This window comes from Haliaeetus albicilla, chromosome 1 (genome assembly GCF_947461875.1).
Source record: "Haliaeetus albicilla chromosome 1, bHalAlb1.1, whole genome shotgun sequence".
NCBI classification, from domain to species: domain Eukaryota; kingdom Metazoa; phylum Chordata; class Aves; order Accipitriformes; family Accipitridae; genus Haliaeetus; species Haliaeetus albicilla.
The window spans coordinates 59,248,611-59,274,692 of record NC_091483.1 but is presented as its reverse complement, the minus strand read 5'-3'; the positions used below and the strand labels follow the sequence as shown (position 1 = coordinate 59,274,692).

At 39.9% G+C, this 26,082-nt stretch overlaps 2 protein-coding genes across 3 annotated transcripts in view; one reads left to right on the top strand and one right to left on the bottom strand.

The window, feature by feature from the left end:
- The window catches only part of UBE2K (ubiquitin conjugating enzyme E2 K), a 48,808-nt gene extending 34,953 nt beyond the window's left edge, over nucleotides 1-13,855 (top strand). Inside the window, exons 5-7 of the mRNA XM_069791445.1 lie at nucleotides 3,294-3,393; nucleotides 6,983-7,111; nucleotides 7,468-13,855. Coding sequence (XP_069647546.1) covers nucleotides 3,294-3,393; nucleotides 6,983-7,111; nucleotides 7,468-7,542 — 304 coding nt within the window. The 3' untranslated portion in view covers nucleotides 7,543-13,855. The remainder of the gene's footprint in view (nucleotides 1-3,293; nucleotides 3,394-6,982; nucleotides 7,112-7,467) is intronic.
- A 9,392-nt stretch (nucleotides 13,856-23,247) lies between these two features.
- PDS5A (PDS5 cohesin associated factor A) overlaps nucleotides 23,248-26,082 on the bottom strand; it is an 85,364-nt gene continuing 82,529 nt past the window's right edge. The window contains exons 33-34 of one of the 2 annotated variants that reach the window (XM_069791398.1): nucleotides 25,056-25,206; nucleotides 23,248-24,461 (exon numbers count right to left, since the gene is read on the bottom strand). In XM_069791398.1, coding sequence (XP_069647499.1) covers nucleotides 24,426-24,461; nucleotides 25,056-25,206 — 187 coding nt within the window. In that variant the 3' untranslated portion in view covers nucleotides 23,248-24,425. The remainder of the gene's footprint in view (nucleotides 24,462-25,055; nucleotides 25,207-26,082) is intronic. The other variant, XM_069791407.1, reaches the window with a different exon arrangement.

Here is a 26,082-nt window from a genome sequence, read left to right as displayed (position 1 = left end):
TTTTCTTTTTTTAATATAAACAGTAGCTGAAGCTGTAACAGGTTTTCTTTTATGATTTAAGGATACTTCTTCTTTAAACATTTGCGTCCAATGAAGACTTTGTCTTATTATGCGTGAGATGTGAAAGCCATTTTGAGATGTGAGGCTTGAAAATAAGTTGTAAACTACATTTTTAAACCTTTTTACATATGTGGCTTAACTAGTCTTGTCTATAAACTTATTATTATTTTAGAGTTTGAGTTCTCTGAGCATATAGCCATCTGTATATCCAAATGGATGAGGTATTTATTTTTATTACTCATTTTGAAATTGGAATGTCAGAACAGAAGTTCAAGTCCCAGTATGCTTTATATAAAAATGTACAAACATAACAGATGAATAGGGACTGAAAGGGCCTAGCAGTCTTGAAAGCCAGAGACAGCTGGAGCCAGCACAGAACTTGTGTTCTAGACGTCCATGGCACTTTTGGTCCTTAGTAATGCTCCCCGCTCCCCGAGGTATATTTTCCACTTTTAGAAGGTACAGTGTAAATGGAAGTAAATTGCATGTAAAAGCGGCACAAGTGGCCGTGACCCCTTTCATGTCATTTTCTCTACTTTAAATAATGGCAGTATTTTCAGATGTCTCTGAAGTAGAAGGATTTCTGTAAAGGAAAGTGCAGAACAGCTTTTATTTGGTGAAAGTAACTACACCATCAGTTACAGTTGATAGATATTTCATGTTTTTAAAGTCTGCCATTAAAACTAATAAAATTACTTAAGTGGGAAAAAAGACTTTAGGTTTTATAGCGTGTGGTGGATGTGGTAGTTCCTGAAATTCACTGCATAAAAATAAAAATGGGTAAATTCATTTGAGCATAGTAAGGCCTGAAAGACCTGGCATTTAGGTGTCACAGAATGCTGGAATAATAAACATGTTGCATTACATTTATTTAATATTAGCAGATACCACTGTGACTTAACGTCGTCAATGCATACATTAAATAGATTAATTTCAAGACAGTATAAACCAGTAGAGATCACAAAGAACAGGAAATTATAAGACTGAAATAGCGTAAGTACATGTAAAGCAAAAATATTTCTATGCTCTTTCAGTGAGGTTTTTGTATGTGTGATTTAGGTGTGGAAAAAATGATGCTTTTTTATACTCTTCAGTTTACTATGTTAGCTAGGCTCTCATCATGCAACTGGGGATGTTTCAATAACTAGGTCTTCTTTATCTTATTAAATATAATCTTACTAGTTAATCCCCAGCTTTGTTAAAGAAACATTCTTTGGCTTGGAAGAAGCATTCAGCTTGGAACCTGAAATACTTAAATTTAACTGGAAGAGAATCTGAAATTCTAAAGAAAAAAAATGTTTAGTTAAGAAGGAATAGGTTTGGAAAAGGAGGCTTATATGTTGTGAAGGTTTTGTGATTTGACAGAATTCAGATCTAAAAGCATGAGGGTTTTTTGAAGATGTAAGTCTGCAAAGTTCAGCTTGAGGGACTTCAAGCTGATGTGGCAGTTGGAATGAGACAATATGTGCTAATTAAAATCTCTGTCACTTGGGATGTTTCTCACTTGCATTTTGATGTACAACACTGCACTATGAAAGCTCAGTGGTGATTATCAAGCTAAAAAAAAGTAAGTTTCTAGGAAAAATCTTCTAGAATTAGAAGCAATTAAGGAAGAATGCTGTATTTGGATGGTTAGTGACATGGCAGGAAAGCTGTAAATGTGAGCATCTAGGAATATAATATTCATGTGTCACAAATGTAGCTCTGACATTTTACCAGGACCTGTTCTCTGTTCATCAGTACACTCTGCTAGAGTACCTCAATGTAGTGCCTCAGTGCTGGAAAATACATAAATTCCTGAAATCTGAGACTGGAAATAAACTTGCAGACTGTTTCCTTTTGATTCTGGACCATCAGGTCAAACTCTTCCCCATGCACTCTAACAGACACTCTGCATTTACTTCCAGTCTTCTGAAAAGAAGAAACTATTTTCTGTTGATTGAAAATTGAACAGTTTGTTGGTAAGAAATTGGATGCCTGTGTTTCACAACTTTCCTCTGGCATCTCATGTGCTATAACCATTTTGCTCAAATCTAAGATGTCACATTTTCCCTGCTTACCTTTCTACTAGTACTTAAGCAGAGTAAGCATTTTTGTGTGTTGGCTTGAACATCTGTCTGTGCCTTTGCCACAACAATTAAAAGTCTACTTAACTCTTCAAATCATCTGAAATACTGAAATGTCACAGATTCTGTGGGGTCCTTATTTGGTTTCCAGTGTGTGCCAGCTGAAATGGTAGATCAGAGATGGTATTCATGATCAAAATCTAATTAAACTGTATATTTTAAATGTTACAACTTTCCAGACTTACAGCGTGTAACAATTTCATACTTACACTTTTCTGAGTGTTTATTGACTTCTATAAACATACTTGGTTTTCCTTACTAAATTATTGAAATCAGTATTCTAAATATACTTTGAGAACAGGATAAATGATGAGAACCTAGAACCTTAGAAGTTCCAACTCTAGAACTATGCTGCCTTCAACAGGGTTTTTCTACAGGGGCAAAAGAGTGACTTTAAAGCACCATCATGACTACAGAATGTTTTCCTGCTTCTGACAGTCATGTCGGGTTGAAATGAGAGGAAGCTGAGATAATATTTTCAATTGCACATTCTGTACTAGCCAAACCTTTTTATTATTATGGTAGTAATTTGCTATGTAAATTGTTAAATTTTATTGAAAAATGTCATATTAAAACTGATGCAATGCAAAAGATATCTAATGTATAAAATTCCTTATCTGTTACGAGTGTTTGAAATATAGGTCACTATTTCTGTATATGCTATTTCACTATGAAGAGTGCCAGCAGAGGGAGCACACTTGGGCTACCAGTTCAGTACCTAGACCTTATGCAAGGTGCTGTTATGGTAGTAAGGAAGGACGACACAAACTTCTGATTGACTGCTTTTTTTTTTTTTTTTTTTTTTTTTTTTTTTTCAGATGAAATGAATTCTGTTAAGTGGGCATGGTCAAATGTGTAGGTCAGTCAAGGACTGTATTTTCCAAAGGCTTAAGAAAGCATTGTTACTAAGAAAGTCCACATTTAAAACCCTATTTAAATATATATTGAATGGTATTCTAATACCTATAAGCTGCAGCAGTTTAATATTATGATTCTTAGACTTACAATCTGTATGTGTCTCTTATATCATCTGTTAAACTAGTGCAGTAGCAAAGATGAGTACAGGTGTGGGATTTGGTATAGTCATTTTCAATTTTTTAATTTTAGGGCAGCAGCAATGACTCTAAGAACCGTGTTGTTATCGCTGCAAGCGTTGTTGGCAGCTGCAGAACCAGATGATCCACAAGATGCAGTAGTGGCAAACCAGGTAAGATACTCAGTTGACTGTAAATTTGTAACATTTTTGTAACCTTGCTAACTCAGATTAGGTCCCAAACCTTGGGGGAGATAAAGATTTTAAAGAATTTATTGGAAAATTGCCATATACTAAGTGAATTACTATGGTGTTTTGTGCTCTCTACTCTTTGGATTCCAGAGTAAGCAGCAGTTATTTTACAGTGTCAGGAGGTTTATTTTGTTAGTTTTGTTTCTTATTTAGCTTGTCAGAAATGTCAGAAGGTAACAGCATAGTAAAATGAATTCCAGTATAACTTGCCTTTTAAAATCAAAGGCTTCTAGTATAAGAAAAACAATGTTGTATTTGTTTAAAATGTGTTTTAACTTGATGGTGTTCATTGGATTTGGCTTGGTGTGTAGCTCCTCTTCCAGATTAATATGAATATTGTTGAGCATTGTATTTGTTTCATGTCAAAATTGTACGAATAGTGACTTTAGATAAATTACTGTTGCATTTAATCCTGGGGAGTAATTTATCTGAATGAAGCATCCTATGTATTTTACCGTTGCAAGTACTTGGGATAAATATTTTAATCACTGGGTGAATTGGTATCAGTAGAATTCCGTAATCGGCAGGGTTTTTTACTTTTCAGACGGTAGTAGTAACTTCTAAAAAGTAATAACAATAAAATGTCAATTGGATCTTATGCCATACCAGGACCGACATGGTTCTATTTAAAGTGTTGATGAAAGATAGGAACAGTCATTCCATAACTTAATAGTCTGACAATTTTCAGCAAAGTCCCAAGTATGTGCGTGTTGTTTTCCTTTTTACTCTGGGGAGAGAGAGAGGAGGAGAAAGAGAAGGCTTGGCTTCCCCACTGACTGGTAGTAAGGGTATATTTCAGTAACAAAAGACAAAGCAAGTAGAAGGCTCTTCCAGTATCTGTATCTCCTGTAAGTCAGGACCCTCCGGGATAGGGTGGCAAAGTGTGCACTCCTTCCCTCTCAAAATCTCTGTAGGGTGATAGATAAACTGCTTATCAAACCTGTCAGGATTTGGAGGGAAACATGGAGATCAGAGGTAGCCCAGTGCACTACGGGGTGAGGGAGAGCTGTTTGCTACTAATATACTCAGGAGTAAGTACAGAAGGCTTTCTTGTGGGATTCTGCAATACTGTGAGGCTGCTTTGAACAAACATCCCCGAACAGTTCTGTCAGACTGAATTGCTCTATGCAGGGAGAATTGTTGTAAAGGCCAGCAAGGCCACCAGGCGTGTCCCTGCACCGTTTTTTCTTGCCAGGTGCATGCCCTTGCTGTCACACTCTGTCTTTATTAAACAAAACCACTTTTTCCTTTTTTACAAAGAATAAAAATAGTGTTTCCTGTTCTGGCCCCAGTGGTAGATTTTCATGTGGGAATTGTAACAGTCTCGTAGAAGCATTTGAGCTGGAAAGAGTTTTTTTCTCAGGCAAAAAACTTCATGAGACTTCCTAGATTCTGAAGAGCAATTTTCCAGGCTGCCTCTCAGGTGCTTTGTGGGGATGTGTCCAGTGGGACTGTGACATGGCTGATACAGGGAGGATTCAGTTTCTCCTGTTCCTTGCAAATACCTGCATGAAAACTATACTGGGGTTTGGCCTTTAGTTACAAGCATGTGTATGTAAGTAGAAAGTGATTATAACATCTTTGAGAGATGTGGCGGTAACCACCCAGTTCCTTCCTGTGTTTTATTTGGTGGCGGTGTCTTTCTTTGTTTGTTTGTTGTTGGTGGTGGTTTTTGTTGCTGTGGTTTTTTTTTTTTTCCAAAACAAAAATTCACCAGGAATTAGTTACCCTTCACATTCATTTTTCATTATGTTACTTTACTAAACTATGTGTTAGACTACTAAGCTGTCCAGATAAATGGCAGTGTCCTACAAACTCTTGAGCTGAATCCCAGGGAAAACACAGGGAGAAATCCTGTTTGGATAATGGTAGTATTTTGAGACACCAGCTGTCTGGTGTCAAAACTACTTCAACTAGTTGCTGTTTTTTTAAGTACAGCAACATTAACTGCCTCAGATTCCTGTTATAGAGACATCAGTAAAAGGTGCCTTAGGCTTTTCTCAATTCAGTGAAAAGCTAGATTATTTACGGATACCTAAGTAAAGGAATTTTATTTATAGAACACTGAAAGCTAGTTCTGAATAAAATGCAGTTATGCAGTTATGACTAATCCTTTGCACTTCAGCTAGTTGCTTTCTAGGCTTGGTAATGTTCTCAAAAACATAAAAAAAAAAACAGTAAAAAAATTGGGGGAAGATCTCTTAAGAACAGAAGAATGTAGTACTTCAGGATGCTGCTGATGCTTAACTTAATCCTTCCTCTTTTCTTGTCATTACAACTAGATAAATTTATTACAAACCATTGTATTTATAACACAGTGAGTTATTTCCGACAATAGATTGTCTCCCATGTTTGTTTTAATGCCATTAATAATTGGATAGTAAATACGCAAATTACTTCATGTGGAGCAGAATTAGTGGGAAGTGTACAAAGAACACAATGCGCTGTAGTTGGTGTGTGTTGCTGTAGGAGAGGTAGGATGAAATGTACAGCAGTAAAAAGTATTGTATTCACTTTGACAGTGCTTTATAGATTTAATGCATCTAAATATTTGAATAATAGATTTCCCAATATGTTGTCTTACTATTTAATGGTAAAATTTATTATATATTTAAAGATGGGAATACCTACTTTTTTAAAGTGTAATGACTAAAGGAAAGAGTCTTTTTTTTTTAATACAAAAACCTTAACTTGATGTTACATATAAAAGTTGCTAAAATAGGAAGCTCATCGTGCTTTTCTGAGTACAATTTATGACAGATGACCCACTTTCTTGGCTTTTGAGTTCTTGGCGGAGGCTGAAAACTCTCTGTGATGAGGTCCATTCTGTTGTCTATTAGAAAACTTGTTAGTGATGAGATTGGTGCAAAACAATATTTACAAATCCCGCATGACTTTTTTTCTAGTAAATAATAGCTTGCATGAAAAGAGTTGCAGCATTTTGCACATGCTCACCCATTTTTCAGCCCTTCTTTTGTCATATATGCTATCAATATCCTTATTCTCAGGAGGAAGCCTGGTAGCAAAATGTCAGCCCTGACTGAAAAACTGCAGACCTACTTGCAGTGTATAAAACCAGGCATATTTTTAAGTGATTAGAGAAATACATTAGATTAGTATGCAGTATGTACATTCAGGAGATGTTAATATAGGGATAATTTGTGCTCTGCCATACTGAATATAAATTTTCAGTAGCTGTGCTAAATATAGCTGCTTTACTTTTGATCAGTGCAATTGAGAGCAGTACCTGATTGTGCACAGGAAATACTTATAGTGCATAACTTAACCTAAAGGCAAACACATTAAATCAAATGCTTGCATAGGTTTACTCTATGTGTAATCCTCACCTCCAAATTTCATTTAAAAAATAGCAGTATGATCAGTGTGGAAAAACTGTTGAAGATATTATAGAAAGAGTGATGGATTGGAATCTGCCATATCATCTTGCTTTTTGATTGGATTGCTGAGTTGATTTAACTTTCCCCTTCTCCCCCCTCTCTCTTTTGTGTAGTACAAACAAAATCCAGAAATGTTTAAACAGACAGCTCGACTTTGGGCACATGTGTATGCTGGAGCACCAGTTTCTAGTCCAGAATACACCAAAAAAATAGAAAACCTTTGTGCTATGGGCTTTGATAGGGTAAGTATATATAACTTAAGTATTTTTTCAGTAGTGGCAGGGCAAGTGTAAGTGTATAAATACAGGGAGTCATTAGTATACTAAAGCAGACTCGCTACTTCCATGACCTTTAATAGGTCTAATCGTTCTGTTTTGCTAATTATTTTTAAGAATGAGAGTTTTAAAATACTATGTTATTAGTAAATCTTGTGAGCTGCCTGTGCCTTTTTTGAAACAATTTTTCTATAAATTATTAGTTAGGATTTAACAAATGGTAAACTAACATGTTCTGATTAGTCTGTGAACTTTTCATTCTGCTTCTCAGAGTTGCCAGTTCATACACTGAAAATATTATTGCTTTTGTTCTCTCATTGCAGAATGCAGTAATAGTGGCCTTGTCTTCAAAATCATGGGATGTAGAGACTGCAACAGAATTACTCCTGAGTAACTGAGCCATGTAGAGAAAGCTGCTTCAGTAGTCCAGCTTGCCCCTTCTGGAGGAGCATCACCATCTGTTATTTTTAGGATTCTATATAGATTCTCTTTTAAAACTGGCACTCTTGCCTGAGGATGCTATCTAGGCACTATTGGAGACTGAAAAAAACCGCTCTGTAAATAAAGCTAATTAAACGTCTGTGTAAATTTAAAAAGGGGAAATACTTTAATTTTTTTTCTTACTAAATATTGTAAAAATTCTTTGAGCTCAGCTAAAATAATGGGGGAAAAACATGCCTACTTTAGTGTTTAGCAGTGTGACGAAGACTAGCAGGAACTTGCTTCAGGATTTTGATTTAGTAATTCAGAAAGCAACATTTTTGAGTGTTAGTCATCAAAATTGTTGGTGCCACTCATCACAGCTATCTTACTGTTTTTAACATGGATCCTATGTGCCTGTGGATTGACCTATATTTGCATGCTTGTACTTAATAGACATATTAGGTAGGGTCGCTGAAGAGAGCACCATTGAAATACTCGAGTGTTCTTGTAACTTTTTTTCCTGAAAGACTTTCAAGACTTGCCCAAAGTTCCAAATGGTGACTTATTCAGAACTGGTTTCTTTCTAGCTTATTAATTGGGAAACCTGATTCTCCTCTCCCTTAAATCATACAGCTGAAAATCCTCACTAGATTATGTTTCATCACCTGTAGGTATTGTGTGTGCCATTTACAGTAGTCTAGGTTCCCCTTTAAAAAATATATTTTGAGTTATCAGTAATGATTTTCATCCATCATGTTTTCTACACAATCTTGTAAGGAGTATGTTTCGATATAGCACAAAAAGATGGAGCTGGTTTTCTTTACTCTTTTTTTTTTTTTTTTTTTTTTGTCTAAAATAGTTGTAAAATGTCCTTTAGTATGTTCTGGATAATATGATTTCACTGGGTTTGAAGGAGAGAAAAAAGCTGATTCGCTAGCATACTGAGAATTAAAAAAATTTTCTCTGAGTACTTGATATGATGCAATCAGCTGTTTTTTGCAGCGGTTTTCTAGCTTTATTTTGGGCTTCAATTTAAGGATTGCTTACCAGGTACTTTAAAATTCATCCTTGCTTGCATTTTTCTCTAGTTGACACATGGAGGCTGTGTTGGTGTTTTTACTGTACATACTTCAAATGCACATAGAAGTAGAAGTGTGTTCTCAATTTAGCTTTCTTTTGGATTGATGTTTCTGATAAACGAGAACTGAAATCTTATCTTGGCTTGTACATACAGTCAGTCTTTTTATTCGCATTAAAATGACATTTCATCCTGAGTGCAAAAGCTTGAAAATTATTAGTTTTGCAACTTCAAACACTAGTACATCTATTTAAAGAAAGCTGTAATGTCTTTGTGAATATGATGCTAACTTTTGAGAATATATCTGACAAGGAAGTTCAGAGAAATCCTGAGACTAGAGAGTGGAGATTGTGGATAACGGAGTACTGTATAAGTCATCTTCCATGACTGTTTTTTCTCCTAAACTGTGGATTAATGGGGTGGGGAAATAGATGTCTGTCTGGGTTTTTTCTGGAGTTAATGAAGTACAAGGTGAAATAGTTTCACACTTCATAGACAGTCTGTTTATAAACCATACTAGAGGAAATCAGGAACATTATTGTATCTGTTAAATATCTGGAGCATAGTGGTAGGGGAACAGAACCAGAAAATAGAGCTGTAGAGACCTAGCTAGTTTAGGGATGTTCCCTATACTGCTCTGTCTGATGTGTCCAAACTTAAAATATTTCAGGCCACAGACAGTAAATATTTTGAACTCATATCAGTGCAATACTAAATGCATTTGCTTAGTCTTTATACTTACTGCTTTATAAGGTGCAGTCAGTGATCAGTTTTCTTGAGTTAGTGTAAATCATTTGCAATGATGCCAAAGGAAATGAGTTGGTTTTGTCTTTCCTTATATTTATTTATTTTTTTTTTAATAAGAAGCTGCTACTGTTTGGCTGGTTTGCTAGGTGAAAACCAGGGACGGTAGGAAACTATGGCAAGATGCCACTTGTGTTAATCTCAAGTTGCTGTATTTTCTGTTATACAGGCTAAGAACTTCTTGATTACATCAACACTTTTTTTTTTTTTTTTTACCCTGGTGGTAATTATAAATTACTGACTACTTTCCCTTGTTCTTCGCTGCTATTTATCAAAAGGAAGAAACTTGGAAATCATTGTTGGGGACATAAAACTTCTCAGTTACGGGCTTCTGAATGCATCTTTTGATAAGATTAGCCTCCTAAGAACAGCAGGTTTTTCCAACAGTATGTAAAGGGTAAAAGAAGCTGGGGGGAGGGGGAGAAAAGAGGAAATGGTTCTTAGGTGAGCATGGTCACCTCTGAAACAATGCCCTGTTACGTTTTACTTCTCTCATGAGTTACCTCATTTTCTTCTCTACTGAAAAACACTCATCTTCCCCTTTCCCCTTATGTATAGATGTTGGATACTGGTTTTTGCCCTTCATCCATGTGCTTGGTAGCAAAGATGTCTTGGTGCTAGCTCAGGTGCTGGCAGGAGGGAAGCTTCTCCAGAAGTGAGCTGGGAAGGAAACATGACCCAGCATTAAGGAGACATCTGTGGTCTGAAGTCCCTCTGAATTTTGACATGCGAGTCCTTTATAAGGAACGTTTTTGTATTCTTGGTAATTAACAGAGTTGAATATAGGGATAGTGTTGTAGGAGGTTAGTTCAACTGCAGCTGGGGCTGAGCCCTAGGAATTTTGCTGTTAAGTGTTCAGTTTATCATTATGAATTTGTACATACAAAATGGTAGTTCTGTTTTCTGTATGACTGAACATTGCTATATTCAGGGCCCTGTGCATTCACAGATGTGGAGTTGCCATGCAGTCCACTCCAGCTGTGGACTCAGGCTGCACGTTTATCATTTTCTTACAACAAGAACATAAAACATGGGTACAGTTGCTTTCTAAGTACAAATAAATCCTGCATTGTCTTCCTTTATCGTGTAAGAAGACAGCTTGAAACAGTAATTTTGAAGTCTAAATGGCCCCATTTTTCCGAACAAGGTATTAGTAATGACGCTTACCGATTGCCAGAGCATCAATCACATTTCACTGCTGAACGTTTTAACATGCATCCAGCGAAGTGGTTTATCCCTTGTTTGTTTTGTTGGTGGGGAACAAGAAACTCCTCTCTCAGCCAGTTCCTCAAAAAGTAAAGTACAGCTTTGTTCAAAGGTAGAGAAATGCCCTTTCCTGTTGCCAAAAGCCTCCATTTTCTCGTGAGTGCCAAAAGCCCCGACTGTATCCTACCCCTACTTGCCAAATTCACAGCTTCCTCCTTTTGCTTCTGTGAACAAGCTGTGTTCTCGGTATGACAAACTGGTACATTTTGGAGACAAAAACTTAGGAACATATCCTTCTGGAAAGATGTGGCACTTAGTGCTATTCATTCTGCATATTCCAAACTTTGATTTTTTTCAAACAAAACAAAAAAAAAAAGCTTGCCACAGAGTACATGGGGCCTTGACTATAATTGCTCAGATAAATACTGCTGAACCAATTAGGTACTAATGGTGCAGGAATATGTCTTGGTTTTGTTTAATTATCATTGTATTTAACTGTTTTCCAAGTAAGTTAGTATTGGAACACTGACATAAGGAATATAGGATCTTTTTTTGTTGTTGTCTGAAAGGAGGAATTAAATAGCCAGAAAGAAGCTTACCTTGTAATGCCAAATCTGCATTATATGGTGTGGGTAACAAAAACATTTAAACTATGCAAATTGAAGTTTAACAGCTGTGAATCAGGCTAGGCACTTCAGAGCATATGGATTGCTTATTTAATCAGGGAAGGGAGAAGGGGGGGGGGGATCAAAACACAGTTTCAAGCAAGAGTTCTTGTTTACTACGTTGGTCATATACTGTGAAGGTGAAGTGTTGCATTTTCAGCACAGGGGGAAACCTAACTGTGTGCATGTCCCTTGTTTCCTTCCTAAATACCAACAAAAGCTAGCTTAGGCTTGGAGGCTTGCCCAAAGGGGGAAACGTTAAATAATTTAGCAGTGAAAGTTACTGTCTGTTGGTGAGCAGACACAACGAGAAGGTGAGGTGTCCTCTCCTGCTATGTTTTGTTGATAGAGTTGATGAGAGGCATCTTGATGAGCGTGGCCACTGATTTGTGATCAGGTGGTTGGTTTTCTATGGTTTTGATGAGCAATTGGCTCAACAATAGATAGTAAAAGTGCATTTCATCATACTGTCTGTTGTGTCACAGAACTCAAGCGTGAAAGTAAAGATGCTTACTGGGTGCCTAAAGCTTTTTCTGGGAAGACCATATAAATGTTTTCACTGTTACTGTCCACATTTTCCAGGCACAGCTTTCTCCTATGGCTAGGCAGTTTTCTGATCTATTCCAAACCCATCAATAAATCATGGAGCTTGCTCTTCCCGTTTGTGGTGTTAGTGTCATCAGCTGATTTCATCATTAGACTCGCAAGACCAACTGTCGTTAATGCATTTTGCTTCTTGCTTGGTTATTCCAGCTGCAGTGCTCTGTAGGTAGCAATTCTACTTCAGATTTGTTCTCACTGGACAAACTCTTGCAAATCATTTGCACTGTACTGTGATGTGATGATGTTCCTTCTCTGCTGTTACCTGCTTTGTAGGCATCAAAATAGCTAGCCGATCGCTTATGGTGCTGAGCCATTCATCGATAATGTAAGTTAAGATATATGACTCAACAGACGAGGAAATGTACTGTGAAAATGCTGTACTTGTCCATTTTACGATTTGCGGCAACTGCTGGTGCTCTGTTGTGGTGTCTGAAGGAGGCTGCCATCATACGAATGCTGATGTCAACTGTTGAAGAACCCTGCTTTTCACTTACCTTTTCCATCCTAAATTCTGACTTTTCTAATTAAAAAAAAAGTTACCAATAAAAAATATTGCAGGAGGTTGGTTCCTGAGCATCAGACTTCCTGTACAGGAGGAGCGGGTGGGCTGGAATGCAGCATCAGTGTTTTTTGTCTTGAAAATAAAAACTACACAAACACTTTTGTACACAAATGATTTTTTAAATAAACACACATTTTAAAAGATGTTGATTTTCACTGGGAATGCTTAACAATAAATGCATGTTTCCCTGAAAATAGTTTTCATTTTATTTCTGGTAATTCAAATTGTTCTGAGATTACAGGGTATATTGCCTCCATGTCAGTAATGAGAGAGAGAAAGGGACAGTCATTTTCATGATGCACATTAAAAATTTTTGAAGAAGAATACTGTAAATATAAGCTGTGTAATGAAAGTGTGTGTTATTTCAACTAGGACTGCCTCATGTGATAGCAAGAAAAAAAGTTGGTAATTCATGGAGGAAAAAGCTTTCTTTTGGATTTTTCCAGAACCACTCATGTTCATCTTGTCTTTGTGCATTTTAAACTACATACTTCATATAAACTTATTTGGGGAGGTGGCAGCCTGTTGGGTAGTAACACTGCCCTGTTTCTCAGCTGTAGAAAAAATCCAGTAGAGATGACGACTATGGATTTGTTTGCTACCAATACATGCTATTAACTTTTTTTGGCATTTGTTAAATGGAGTAAAGCAGTTTGAAAGCTAGCGTCTGTCCAGCTGAAGCTATCAGCGGTGAGTTTGCTGTGAAGCTGGTTGTAATACTCTGTTTCGGATCTGTGTCCCTTCTTCAGGTGTGTGTTTGTCCATGGGTGGGTTTTACAGGTTTCCAGGCAGGCTCTACCAGATGCAATAGTGCTGCACAGTTTTACAGTGTTAAAACAGCAGTATAAGGGGGATTTTTTGGTGGTTGTTTTGTTTAAATTTACTATGACCAAGAGCTATGTTCTATTGCGGTACCTTGTTCATTAAGAGGGAGAGGGAGCACTCCCCAGCCACTCTGCTGCAGCTGGGGGCTGCTTCTCTTTGCCTGCCCATTAATTTAGAAAAATTCAAACAAAAAAAATCCATATTCCCGTGTTCTTGTAGTTAAGACACTACTATGACATGAGTAACTGAGAGCTGCTTTATACTGAAATACTTGCAAAGTTGTCCAACAGCCTTGTCGTTTCTTCCAGCACCCCAAAACTGGAAGCGAGTTCACAGCTGAAATGGACCAATAGTGCTTACTGGCTCGACTCCTCCTGTACTTAATTTTTTGTTTCAATAGCTGTAATGCTGACACGTTTAGCTCTCAGGCAGGTAACTCTGATACTGCCAATACAGCACATCCAGGATTTTAAATTGTTTTAAGGTCAAGTCTGGATCTGGAGCACTCGTGTCTGGTATAATGTCAAATAAATTACATTGCTTCACTTAGTGGCTGCTTTGTGTTGAAATACATGAAGTTTTTAGGTGGGTTTGTGACAGCCTGGTGTAAAATAAAGGGTAACTGGCTGGGATGGTGAGGGAAAAATGAGTCTGATGTTGCTGGGGGGGGGAAGGTGGGAGAGAAGCTGTTTTGTACAGATGTTATCTGGGCCACCAGACCCCTTAGCAACCCGAGTCCTTGGTGTACAGCCGCCTTTGTTTGGAAGCGTGGTGCAGGGCACGGGCTCGTGACCCCTTGCTCTTACGGCGGGTGGGAAAAGGGACTGTGCACAGCCAGCGCCTTGCTTTCCCTGCCCTGGTCCCTTCCTCCGTCTTTCCCAAAATGATTCTTCTCCCAGCTGGCAGTTTAAGAACATGATAGGTGGTAAGTCAAGGCTCCTGCTGATCCTGTTGGAGAGGTTTGGGAAGTTGCCCGCAGCTGAGCCATGTTACTGGATCATGGGAGCAGCCCTTGCCTGTTTCAGGGCAAAGCCAGCTGTCCCAATTTTAAACAACTACCCACTGCCTGGGTGTGGAGTTGGGTATGAGGGTGGCTTCCTTGAAGCAGGAACACCTCGCTGGTCACAGCCCAAAAAAAAGGTGAGCCTGTTACACTCCAAGGTGGATATCGGTTCAAAAAGCACACCTAGACCTGGCAGGTCCCATTTCATGCTGCAGTCAGGAATTTGCCTGGCAAATAAGCTTTTTTTTTTTTTTTTTTTTTTAAACAAAGAGTGAGCACTGGAAATTGTGTTGTTGCCACAGGTTTAAATTTCCCTCAATGCAAGGCTGAAGAACCACCAGATGTGGAGTAGGTCCCAGGTGTTCCTGGAAGTGGTGGCAAACACGTCTTCATGTCAGTGTGAGAAGCTGTGTTGGACGTGAGGTGGTTGATCTGTGTAGAAAGTGGTTTAAAGGATCCAAAGCTGTCGGTTCAAATGGAATGCAAACCCCTCACGTTTATGGCTTTTACTGTTGAAGAGGAAGCTCTGAGAAATGAATCCTGTGTGTGAACTTCAGAGGCGAATGACCTGCTGGGATGGGGGAAGGGGGAGGGATGTTCTCCCTCTTTTGCTTGGCATGCGCATTCCTGGTTATAGCATCTTCCACATTCAAGTCCTGCAATGGTCTGAAGCACACCAAAACTGCCAGGAGTAAACTGTCTCTAGGCCATACTTGTCAGAAGAGAGCTAGTTGGAACTAGACACGTATGAACAAAGTAGGTAGTTATCAAAGTTCACCAAGTCAGATGATGCCGATGTGGGAAAAAAAAAAAAAACAAACCAAAGCCAAAAGGTTCTTAAGAACAAAGAGGGAGAGAGTTGTTCTTTGTATTGTTGTGCCGTTCTCCTCACCCATGCAGAGTTCAGCAAGGCGAAGTGCAGAGTCCTGCACCTGTGGAGGAACAACCCAGGCACCAGTATGTGCTGGGGCAACTGGAAAGCAGCTTGGCAGAAAAGGACCTGGGGGTTGGGGACCCGGACCAAGTCGAACGTGAGCCACCACCCTGCCCTTGTGGCAAAGGCAGCAAACAGTATCCTGGGCTGCGTTAGGCAAAGTGTTGCCAGCAGGTCAAGGGAGGTGATTCTGCCCCTCTGCCCAGCACCGGAGAGGCCGTGCACAGCTGGTGTGCTGGGTCCGGATCTGCTGGGCCGGAGGCAGACTGCTGTCTGCCCAGGAGATCCTGGACTCGGGGGATCTGTGTCTGTCAGTGTCTCTGCAAAAGAAGGAAATAAACAGACGCAAAAGGGCCACAGCCTGTAGGTGTGAAATGACACAGCCTTCTTGATAGCAAAAAAAAGGTGTTTTTTTTTTAAAAAAAAAGGTGTTTTGGCTTAAAGGTATGATGTTTTGGAAAGAAAGCAGTTCAGTGAAGCCGAATCAAATTAAATTCTGGTATCCTCTTGGTCAACTGCTTTGGGCAGCTTCCAAAACCATCCTCAGGAAAATATGCATGCAAGGAGAAACGTAAGAGCAGGAACCCTCCCTTGCTCCCCTGGCAGAGCAACTAGTGTCCTTGACGTGTGGTGCAACTCCCTGGACAGAGGGTGGCGGGGAGAGGGGGCTTGGGCACAACAGGGTAAGTAAGTAAGTAAGTGTCTTTTGGAGGAGGAACACACTACCAGGGCCGTTAAGGGCTTTCAAGGCTGAAGAGGGACCAAATAACAAATGCGACTTGAGCTTTTGAGATCTGAATAAGATGGCAAGTCTGTCTTACTAAATCTAATAGGAAGGCCCCTACGCCTGTGATCTTAGCTCTGGGGGTGGAGGGTGCTCTCAAAAATGGCCGAACAGTATCTAATACCTGGTGGTTACATGGGAAAGGGTTTTGCTGGTCAGACGCAACGTGCTTGGAGAAAGCGTGTAAGGAGATGCAGTGAGGTGGTGGGGGACGAAGTGGTGCCACAGCACTGGTGGTGCCTGTCCCCCTCCCCACGGGCACGCGAAAAGCCTCAGGGAGCAGCAGCCCGCAGCCAGCCTGCGGGAGGACGATGAGTCAAGCAGGTGGACGTGGTGCCGGGCGTTCCTCTGTGCCCAGGTCACCTGCAAGGGACATGATCTCAGGCTGGCATTAGTGGGTGAGGAGTAAGTTTGGCCTGGAAACAGGAACGTTTTCCTGGAGCCCCTTCCAGCCCTCTGCTCCCCTGGAAGAGGCACCTCTTCGTGTTTCTGCTGTGGGTTGGGTCAGGTTTTTGCCCCCAGCACGAGGTTCGGGACTGGGGGTCTCAACCAGGCGCACGGCCATTCAGGTGGCTGCGATGCTGAGGTGCGTGCTAAGAGTACCTGTGGCTTAGGGAATAAGCACTTGCCTGTTTAGGCCCTTAAAAACATGCCGAGGTGCATGGCAGGAGTTAGGTGCTTCTCTGCCCCAAGTCACTCGCGAAGATGGCACCGGGCTCTTCCTCTCTGCAAGGAGATGAAGCGGGCCAGACGTCCCTCCCGTCCAGCCCCACAGCAGGGGCCGTCCCAGGCAGCGTTGGGCTGCAGGCCCAGACAAGACCCCGGATGGGGTGGGGGGGCGAGTGCCCGCCAAGACGCAGCTGCATGTAGGGCGAGCCCGGCTCCTCCGTGCTACACATCCCTGCAGCGCCGCTCTCGCCGGTCCGCAGCATCCCACCATCTCAGCTCTGCTACTCCAAAAGCTTCTGCCACGCGCACAGCCGCTTGCACGTTAAGGAAGCTGCTGCCAGCCTGAACTGTAATAAAATAAATATATTGGTTTAATTATTTTTTTTAAGTGGGTCAGAGCTCCTGCCATTATCCTACTTAGAAGGATTTCGGTAACATCTGCTGCGTCAGTGTATTGGCAGGGTCAGTGCCTGAAGGTTCCAGGAGATTATACAAAAAAGCCCTTGCATTATTCCCACATGCTGCCCTTACTGGATCTGAGTGCCATCGACACGTTGAACTTGGTGTTACAAGTGACTGTCGTGGCAAAAAAACCAGGACCGGCAGGAAAAGAAAATGAGAGGAAATAGCTCCTGCTGTGACGTGAAGCTCCTGACGAAACTTTGTATAGAGCAGCCCAAGTTCAAGTAATGCTCAATGGAAACAATCAATCATCATCGTTTTAGAGGACTCGGAGCCAAATGCTCAAATAAATAAATCAACCACCCATTTCTCTAGGGAATGTACCTCCAAGCACAACTTGATGTGTGTTCATTGAGAAGAGACTGGCTCCATTTGTTTACCCTCTCCCATTTATGTATTTGTACACATTATACACTATAATGGATGACCTTACCAGGAAGATGTCTTTGAAGCTTGGAGAGCCAGAGAAGTGACCATGTCTACCTCACAGTCAAGACAACAGGACTGTAAATGCCACCATGATCTGGTATGTACAGAAACCAGAAAGGATTAAAAATACACACTACTTCTTTTGGGTGGGGGAATGCTGGATCTCCTGGGATAGCTTTTAATAGCCCAGATGACCAGAAAATTTCCCTAAAGCATTTAGAAATTTTGCCATTCAGTGCATGTTGACAGACTCTCAGGCAGCTCCCGAGATGACTGTGTGGCTCATAGACTGGGTGGCATTACAGTAACATACAGGTTACCAGAGCCAGAATCTGCACGGTAGGTGTGCTGTGAGAAACAACTCCCCACTTGACGAAGGGAGCAAGTAACAGCAGCAACCTGTGTTGAATTAGGGAGGACACCTGCTCTGAACACAGAGCATCCTTGTGGGAAAAGCTGAGTTTAAAATCTTGTTACTAAAGCAGAACTTGATAAACTGTGAACGCATCCCCCTCAGAAGCATCTGAAGTTTTTCACAGCACGGAGCCCTCTTTCTCCCCAAATCTTTTTATGCTAGAAGCTAAGCTCACGTAGTGGAAAGTGAGAAGGTAACGCAATGTGCAAGCATGGATGGATACAGCAAAGAGGGCCTTGAAGAGCAGCCGGGAAGCAACGTACTGTGGCTGGAAGGCTGAGAAAAGGGGATGGGAAAGGGCACTTAAGGGAAGGTACAGAAATCCTGTAGTCGTGTCCACTCCCAGGGTCTGCAGAGTGGCTTCCTTGTCCACATCCCAGCCCGAATCCTGTCCTAGTGTAATGGCATGAGGAAGGATGAACAGCAATTACTGCTACCACCATCCAGAATGATTTACCCAGACCACAGATTGTGCTCTCCTTTTGTGGGAACACTCAGGGATGGAAGCAGCCAAGAGGTGATGGCATGAATTACTTGGACAGTGACAACCTCTCCTAATTTCACAGAAAATGGAAAAGAGCATAGCTGCTGGCAGCAGGGAGCAGTGCAGTGTCCGTGCAGGGCACCCTGCACGTGCTCTGGAGATGGCACGTAAACCTCCTGAGAGAAGACTGATGGCTTGGACCTCTGCCACGAGTCTAAGCCCACACCACTTCTGGTTTGGGGACAGTACTGAGATGGACGATGCAGAGGCACCTGAATATATAGCAAAGCAAATCTGAGTTTTCACTCATACTGCAGGGCAAAATATTCTGAGCGTCCCAGCTTTCCTTGCGGTAGGGTGCCAGACTACATGTCCACCGCCCAGCCAGATGCTGGCTGTTGCAACTATGCCATGCCAAGGTAAGAAATCAGATTATCGCCTATGAATTTTCTGGAGCACACAGTGATAACCCATCTGCTTTACAGCAATCGGACCCCACGCCAAAGCAACTCAGCCATAATCGCCCGCCATCTCTTGCTTCAGCAGCTTCGGTGCACCAGGGTCAACATACATCAATCTCCACTTCCAGGACAATGAGAGGAGAATTAAACTCCTGAACTTAAGGAGCAAAACGTGTATTTCTTGTTCTGGAGCACGCCTGCCTTGCAGCGTTACAAACACACATCTGAGCTCTTGTGGCTGGTGAAATAACAGTCTTGTTGTGGGAGGAGGACGCTCAGTGTACGCAAAGCTATTTGGTCATGCTGCTTGCCTCAGCTGACAAGCTGCTGAGACTACACTGCTGCCAGCATGATTCAGTGAATTACAAATTAGCTCGGATAACTTCTGTGCTCCCACTGAAAAGCAGACATGTCTCCCAATGGCTGTCCCCCCTCACCAAGTAACACAGGACTCAGCTGTGCTGCCCATCTGTGTTGCCCCTGGATGTCTCAGCTCAGCTGACTGTGGACCTAGCTGCGCAGCTGGTGATGAATCCACCAGGTTCAAAGTTGAACGGCTTCTTAGAATCATTTCTTGCCAAAGCTAAAGTCCTGACTCTTCCTCCTGTTGGCTCGCAACACCCAGCCGTTGCACTGTCAGACAGTTCCCTGATAGAAGTTTGTCATGACTTTCGCTAGGCAGAGAGAAGATGCTCTGCTGCAGGTCAGACAGTCTTTCCATCAGGTTAGCAGGACTTCTTCCAAGGCAATGGTATGGCGACTGCACACTGCCTGTTGCAGGCAGTAATTCCAGTAACTCTTTGTGTCAAGCACCCGTGAGTGACACCAAGGAATGCACTCACATAGTCTTGAGGCACACGTGATGCCGGCTGGTTCAGGCGCAACGCTGCTCCTACCAATTACTGGAGCAAGCATGGCTGCTGCTTCGGCTTTTGTAGCCCGAGTGAGGGGGAGATTATCTGAACTGGAACAAGCCTGAACCAACCTTTTGCTGTGGTCCCACTCGTTTCTTTACAAGCAGCTGCAAATGCCAAAAACTTGCTCATTTCCTTTCAGACCACAGAAAGTAAGGCCTGGAACTTGCCTTGAGTGAGAGATGTTCCTACTCTGAATTATTCTAGCAAGTCAGGTTTGTGAAAGCAGTCATCCTGTGGGTCACCACAGTGACTTGGTGCTAAGGAATCTCGGATGGGAGCTGTGGGACTGGCCACCTTCACAGTTAGAAGATCACAGAGTGTGAGATTGAAGGGAGAAACTGGGTCGCTCACCCCCTTTGGTCTCTCATGTGGTAAAACCACAGAAATAAGAAATTTTGGATCCACTCTCCTGACCCAGGCTGTGCAGCAGGGAAGGGAGAGGCTGTCAGCCACCGCCTCTGCTTCTGCACCAGGACTTCCAAGTCCTGCTCCTGAGGAAGTCCAGTCTTGTGTGCTGCCTTCCAGGAAGCAAGGTAAATGGATCCAGGGAATGTCGGGCTTAACTCTTTAAGGAATGGAAGCTGCTGTTGGTCTTTGAAGTTCAAGAGTACTTTATCTTACTATTTGAGCTTCCCTCTGACCGTTTTGAGTACCTGGGGTACTCATCAGCAGGATGATTCCCTCCTTGTCAGAAATTTAAGCAGGGGAAGGCTTGAAGGGACGTATCAAGTGCTGCTGTACAGGACTTTGCTAATTGCTGTTTAACACCTTGCTATTCCCTGTGCAAACCTATTCCTGCACTGAAATACAATTCCTTGGGCTGAGACCAACTACTCTGTGAGAAATGCCTGGTTATCAGCTCTGCACACCTGCAGCCTGGCTGGCACATAGACTTCATGGTCCAGATGCTTTCGTTTGGACTATTTCCTTGAGCATCAATCTGGGACTTGATTTCCACGCACAAACCTATTACTGCTGATAAATATAATAATGGAGCACACATGCAAGTGAACTAGGATCCACATGGATGACCTTTTGAAGCAAATTTCCTGCGTATTGCAAATGTTTGGTGATCCCAAATCTTTTCAGATCTTTAGAGGAGACAGTTCAGCTGTGATAGCCCCATCAGTTAACTTGAAACTCAAGAGCCAGTCTGATGTTGAACTTGGTCCAACAACATGTGCTAAGTATCTAATGGCTGGAAATACATTTTAGATAAGGATTTGTTATTTATCAGTTCTGAAAATTTAAAGGCTTGTCAGCATGTGCAGAAAAGATTTGTAATGTGTATTATTTTTCCTGTTTAAGATTGCTCTAGAAAACATTATTATTTTGTCCAAAACAACTATTCAGATTTAATTTTGTTGAGCGGTAGAGGTTTAATTTAGTATGTTACAAAGTATGTTCTCAGAACAGCCTTCCTGTCTTACTGTTATGAAAGCTGTGCAGTCCAGGCATCAGAGGACACAAAGAAACAGAAATAAATGTATGTCCGCTAAGAAACAAAGCCACACTTTTATGAAGATGGGAACTTAAAGATGATGATAACTTAGCTCTATGTAACTGAACGTGAAACCTCAGCACCTTTAAATCCTACACTGGATAAAAGCCATAAAGACTGGGTTTTATCGGGCTTCCTTTTATTCTTTATCACACATTAACAAGTGAGAAACTGAACATCAGTTTTCTTATTACAATGAGAGAATCCCCATTCTTATGTAAAATATTTAAAAACTCAGAGAAGGCCAAATACAAAGCCCCCAGCCTCTTTCTTTGGAATAATTTGCCTTCAATTCCACAGTTTTATATTGATTACTCTTTAACAGATTTTATTTTTAAAGCGTCAGAAGAAGTACTAGCAATGCATAAATTATGTATGTCTAAAACTTATGCCTGTACTTCCCTGTATTTGTTATAAAGGCTGACAGTTCACAACTACTTGCTATCACAAGTGAGACTGCTGAAATGACCCCTGGCCTTAGGGGATACTGTTCTTACAGAAAGACATCCATCGCTGAGGCAACTCTGAGCTGTACCATGGGTGCTCCCAGGATTTTGGCAAGGGAGTAGTGGGGGGCAGGCAGAGAAATTCTGTATGTAGCCTCCTCTGGGGCAAGTTCTGAAAAGAAACCAGTGGGCCACCACTAGACCTTTTCTATAGTTTGTATGCTGCATTTTTGCTCAGCCAATTATGCCCAGCATTAAGTTGTTGCATGAATGTACTGATTTTCTTTGACTATGCTGATAATCAACATACAGAAGTAACTCAAATGTCCCCTTAAAAAAAAAAAAAAACCAGAAGAAAAAAACTCTACATAACTGTTTGTAGAAAGCCAACTGAAAACCCTGCGCTGCGCATGGCACCGGACCTCCAGAAACCCCTTCTAACCTAAATTATTCTGATGATTCCTTGAGTAACTTGACATTAACTGATTAAAAACTGACCAAAAAAGAAAAGGAAAAAAACCCAACAAACCCCAACAATCATCCACTTCACAAAAATCAAAGCTTTTGGAAACAATTCTGAATATTTGCAAGATTTGTCAAGTCCAGATTTCAAATCATTGTTAGAAGCACACCACTAGGTACCAGAGCTCATTTCTAAAAGAGAGTTTGTTTTTTAGGTAGCACCTAAAAACTTCCAACAAAAACATTTTAAATTTGGTTTAAACCAAAATACTGTAACTTTTGCATGAGGGAAGTACTGGACCAGAGCACTGAAAAGAAACTGCATTATGATCAGTAAATCCATCTTGTGAAATTATTTCAGTTTTAGAAATTGAAACCCTGATGGAAGTGTAATTAAATGCTTTTAAAATCTCCCAGTCTCCCTCTGTCAAAAGCATTTCAAATCCTTCTAGTCAAAGCATCGCAGATTGCTTTAGAAAAAAGAGTTGCATATACTGCTTTGTGAAGAGAATCCAATTTTCTCTGTTACAGAGGAAAAATAACTGTTACACCAGTTAAACACTCGATAAGGCAGACTTAGTCATTATTCTACAGCACACAACTGTACCCTACCCATTTTAGGAAAGCAAGTAATCTTCATCTGATGTCAACAGTATCCAGCTCTTCTACAATGAATCAAGGGATTTCAAGACAATTTGCAGAAGAGAAATGGGGAACTGAGGCACAGGGAAACAAAGTGAACTGTACACTGTCACTCTGCAGACCAACCTCCTTCTTCCCATACAACTTTACAAGATAAAGCACTAACTTCACCTAAAAAACCTCTATCTTTTAAACTATGTAACTGTCTGCATTATAACTTCTTTGCTCCATACAATATTTCTATGAACATCCAAGACCATGCACAGATATAGCAAGTAGTTTTCCGTGAAAGAAAATAAATAAAAAAAAAATTAAAAAGACTGCCACATGACACCTAGAAGCGTTTATTTTATGCAACAAACTTAAATATGATCATGTGTACATAAAAGTGTACACTGTATCTATGCTGAACAATGCCAGGAAACATAATATTGATGCAACAATCTTCTAAAATAAACATTAAAAAATGAGCCTGGACAGGAAGACAAAATGCAAAACAGACTTACTTCCAATCAGCACAATGCTTAAAATTGAGAGCAATCCTAAACATTTCCAACTTTCCTTACAAAGCTGCCAAAGTCCAACTATTTTTAAAAATTGATTTTTTTTTCTTTACATCAATAATAAAAATCTGGTGACAAACATTATAAAATCAAATGCTGGACTGTCTTTACTCCTTTAAAATTTAGAATATTCCAACAGAACCGTAGGAGTAAAAACACTTAAAAGTGATATATGTTTTTATAAAACAAACATCAATATGTACATTTATTGCAAATTATATTAAACTAAAATGGAGGGAAAATTAAAAAATGAAATGTCTACTTGCGAATTAATAATAATTTTAAGTGATTACTTTCCCACTCTGATAAAAATCAGAAAGCAACATTTATAAAATTGCCACCACATGACTTTTCATAGCAGGGAACTGAAATCTGTACATCTTATTTTTGCAGAAAAGTAGGCAGGCAGAAAGAATTATACATAAAACAGTCTCCAAAAGTAAAGCAAAAAAATTTTTTTGCGATTTTTTTTTTTCCTCTCCTCTAGTCTTGTTTAAAATCCATTCAGTAGACTTCTACTTTTTCTGTGAAACATGGGAATACCTGGCTCTAGAATCATAAATTTGCAATGTCAGTGTAAGGACCTCCTCTGACTTTCTTTAAAAAAAAAAAAAAAATGCAGCATGAAAATTAATGGTGTAAATACACTTTTAAACTCCAGAATGCAGGAACTGGAACCAAGTGTTAAGCAATTTGCTTAATTATTGACTTTTCATAAAAAAAGTCTCTGGGGAAATAAGTACAGATGCTTTTAGCCTCTTTCTCAAGAGTTTCTGCTTTACATTTCCATTGAGAAGGATTAATTTCACGTGAAAGGGAAGCATAGTTTTCCTTCTGGTTTCAGAGCTGAAAGCTGTGTGTTTTGAAGTAATTTCAGTTCCTGTACAGGAAATTTCTGAATCCTAGTTTTTGCAGAAGCTTGGAGCATGCCTTTATTTGGCCTTCATTTCCTCCCTTTTCGAGCAAGTTTTCTTTTTACCTTTTTGGGGAGCGAGAAAAGGAAATAAAAGTTAATTGTAAGGACATGGAAATTACAATTCATTCTGAATCAAAATCCTACTTATATCTTTTTTACATTTTAGCTTTTACACTCTTTATACTGTGATTCTTCCAATTCTATCTTGTATCTTCTCAACAATTACATAATTAATTGAATATAACTGAAATTCCTTACTGTATAGCACAAATTCCTGATAATCTTGGAAATTCACAAGTTGAATAATAATAATAATTCCATAACCAAGTAATGTTTTTTCAGCATAAACAGAAATATATTTATCCATAGCTTTCACTGGAATCAGAGAATAAGAATGGTAACTTGCTCTAATTAATTGTATTTAATTACCCAGGTTTCTAAAAATAGCCTGTTCTTACTTAAGAACAAGCACCACTTCAAATATTTTTCAAATATTTACAGTAACTTGTACATGTCTACTTAAAAGCAAAAAAACCCTATCAGATATTGCTATTTTTACATACATTTTTCTAGAAGATAGACAAACTTATTTGATTCCTTACTGTATAAGCTACAATAAAAACCACAGAATTTTCCTATACAAGATGCCTGCTACACCTTAAGGAAGCCTCCCTCTGCTATCTCTGTATCCTCAGTATCTTCCTGGCTGCTCCCACAGGCCTTAAAAAGATCCATTGCATTTTGGGAATATTCTGGACTTGAGTCTATCTCCAACAGTGAATCTCCATCACTTCCAAGCACCTGGCTTCTGAAAAACGTTAACAAGGTTTTGGTATTTTTTCCAAGAAACACTGAGGTATTATATATTTTAAAGAAGCTGTCTGATACAGGTGGCTTATTAAAGGCTATGGATAGTGCAACTTTTTATGAAGACTTAATAAAACTTAATAAAACAAGCATTGCATGGCAGTACACATGTATTACCCTCTTGAAAGACTGAACAATTTAATAGTGCATGAACCTTGCTGTGAGAGGAAAAGGTAATTCTTTTTGCTCAAGGTTCTCTGTAAGATCTTCAATTTATAAAATCTCTAGCAAGAAATCATTCCAATGATTCTTTCTTCCTTTAGATTAATTTGTGATTTCTTCCAGCACACTGGTTTGCTGACCTTATCTTATTGCTCTACAACTTTGGATACTTGTGCATTAAATTATTGTATCAGATTCAGCTAAACAAATTTCTCAGTGTTTATGCGCATTTGTCATTTGTTTATATTGGAAATAAATTATCATCCAAGAGCTGTTTTGTAGTTTACACAGTTCCAAATTCTGCTTTTGATTTACTTAAAATATATTCTTGTTAATATTAAACAAGCACAGACCCAAAACACCAGAGAAGTATTACAGTTAGAATCATAATTTATTCTATTTGTTAAAGATGGTTGGTTTTTAAGCCTTTGTTATCAATGAACTGAAGCAGAGCAGAGCGCCTGAATTCCTGTGTACCTGGCATTAACGAATGCACTGAAACACCCTCAACTCTTTAGTTCTTTTACATAGCAATGCTACTAAGGGGAACCAAGATGCAACAGACAAAAAAAAATTTGGTGAAAATGGGTTAGATTATCCTGTTCTGACCAAACAAATTCCCTTCTCCAATTCCAGCTGCCCTGGTATTTACTTT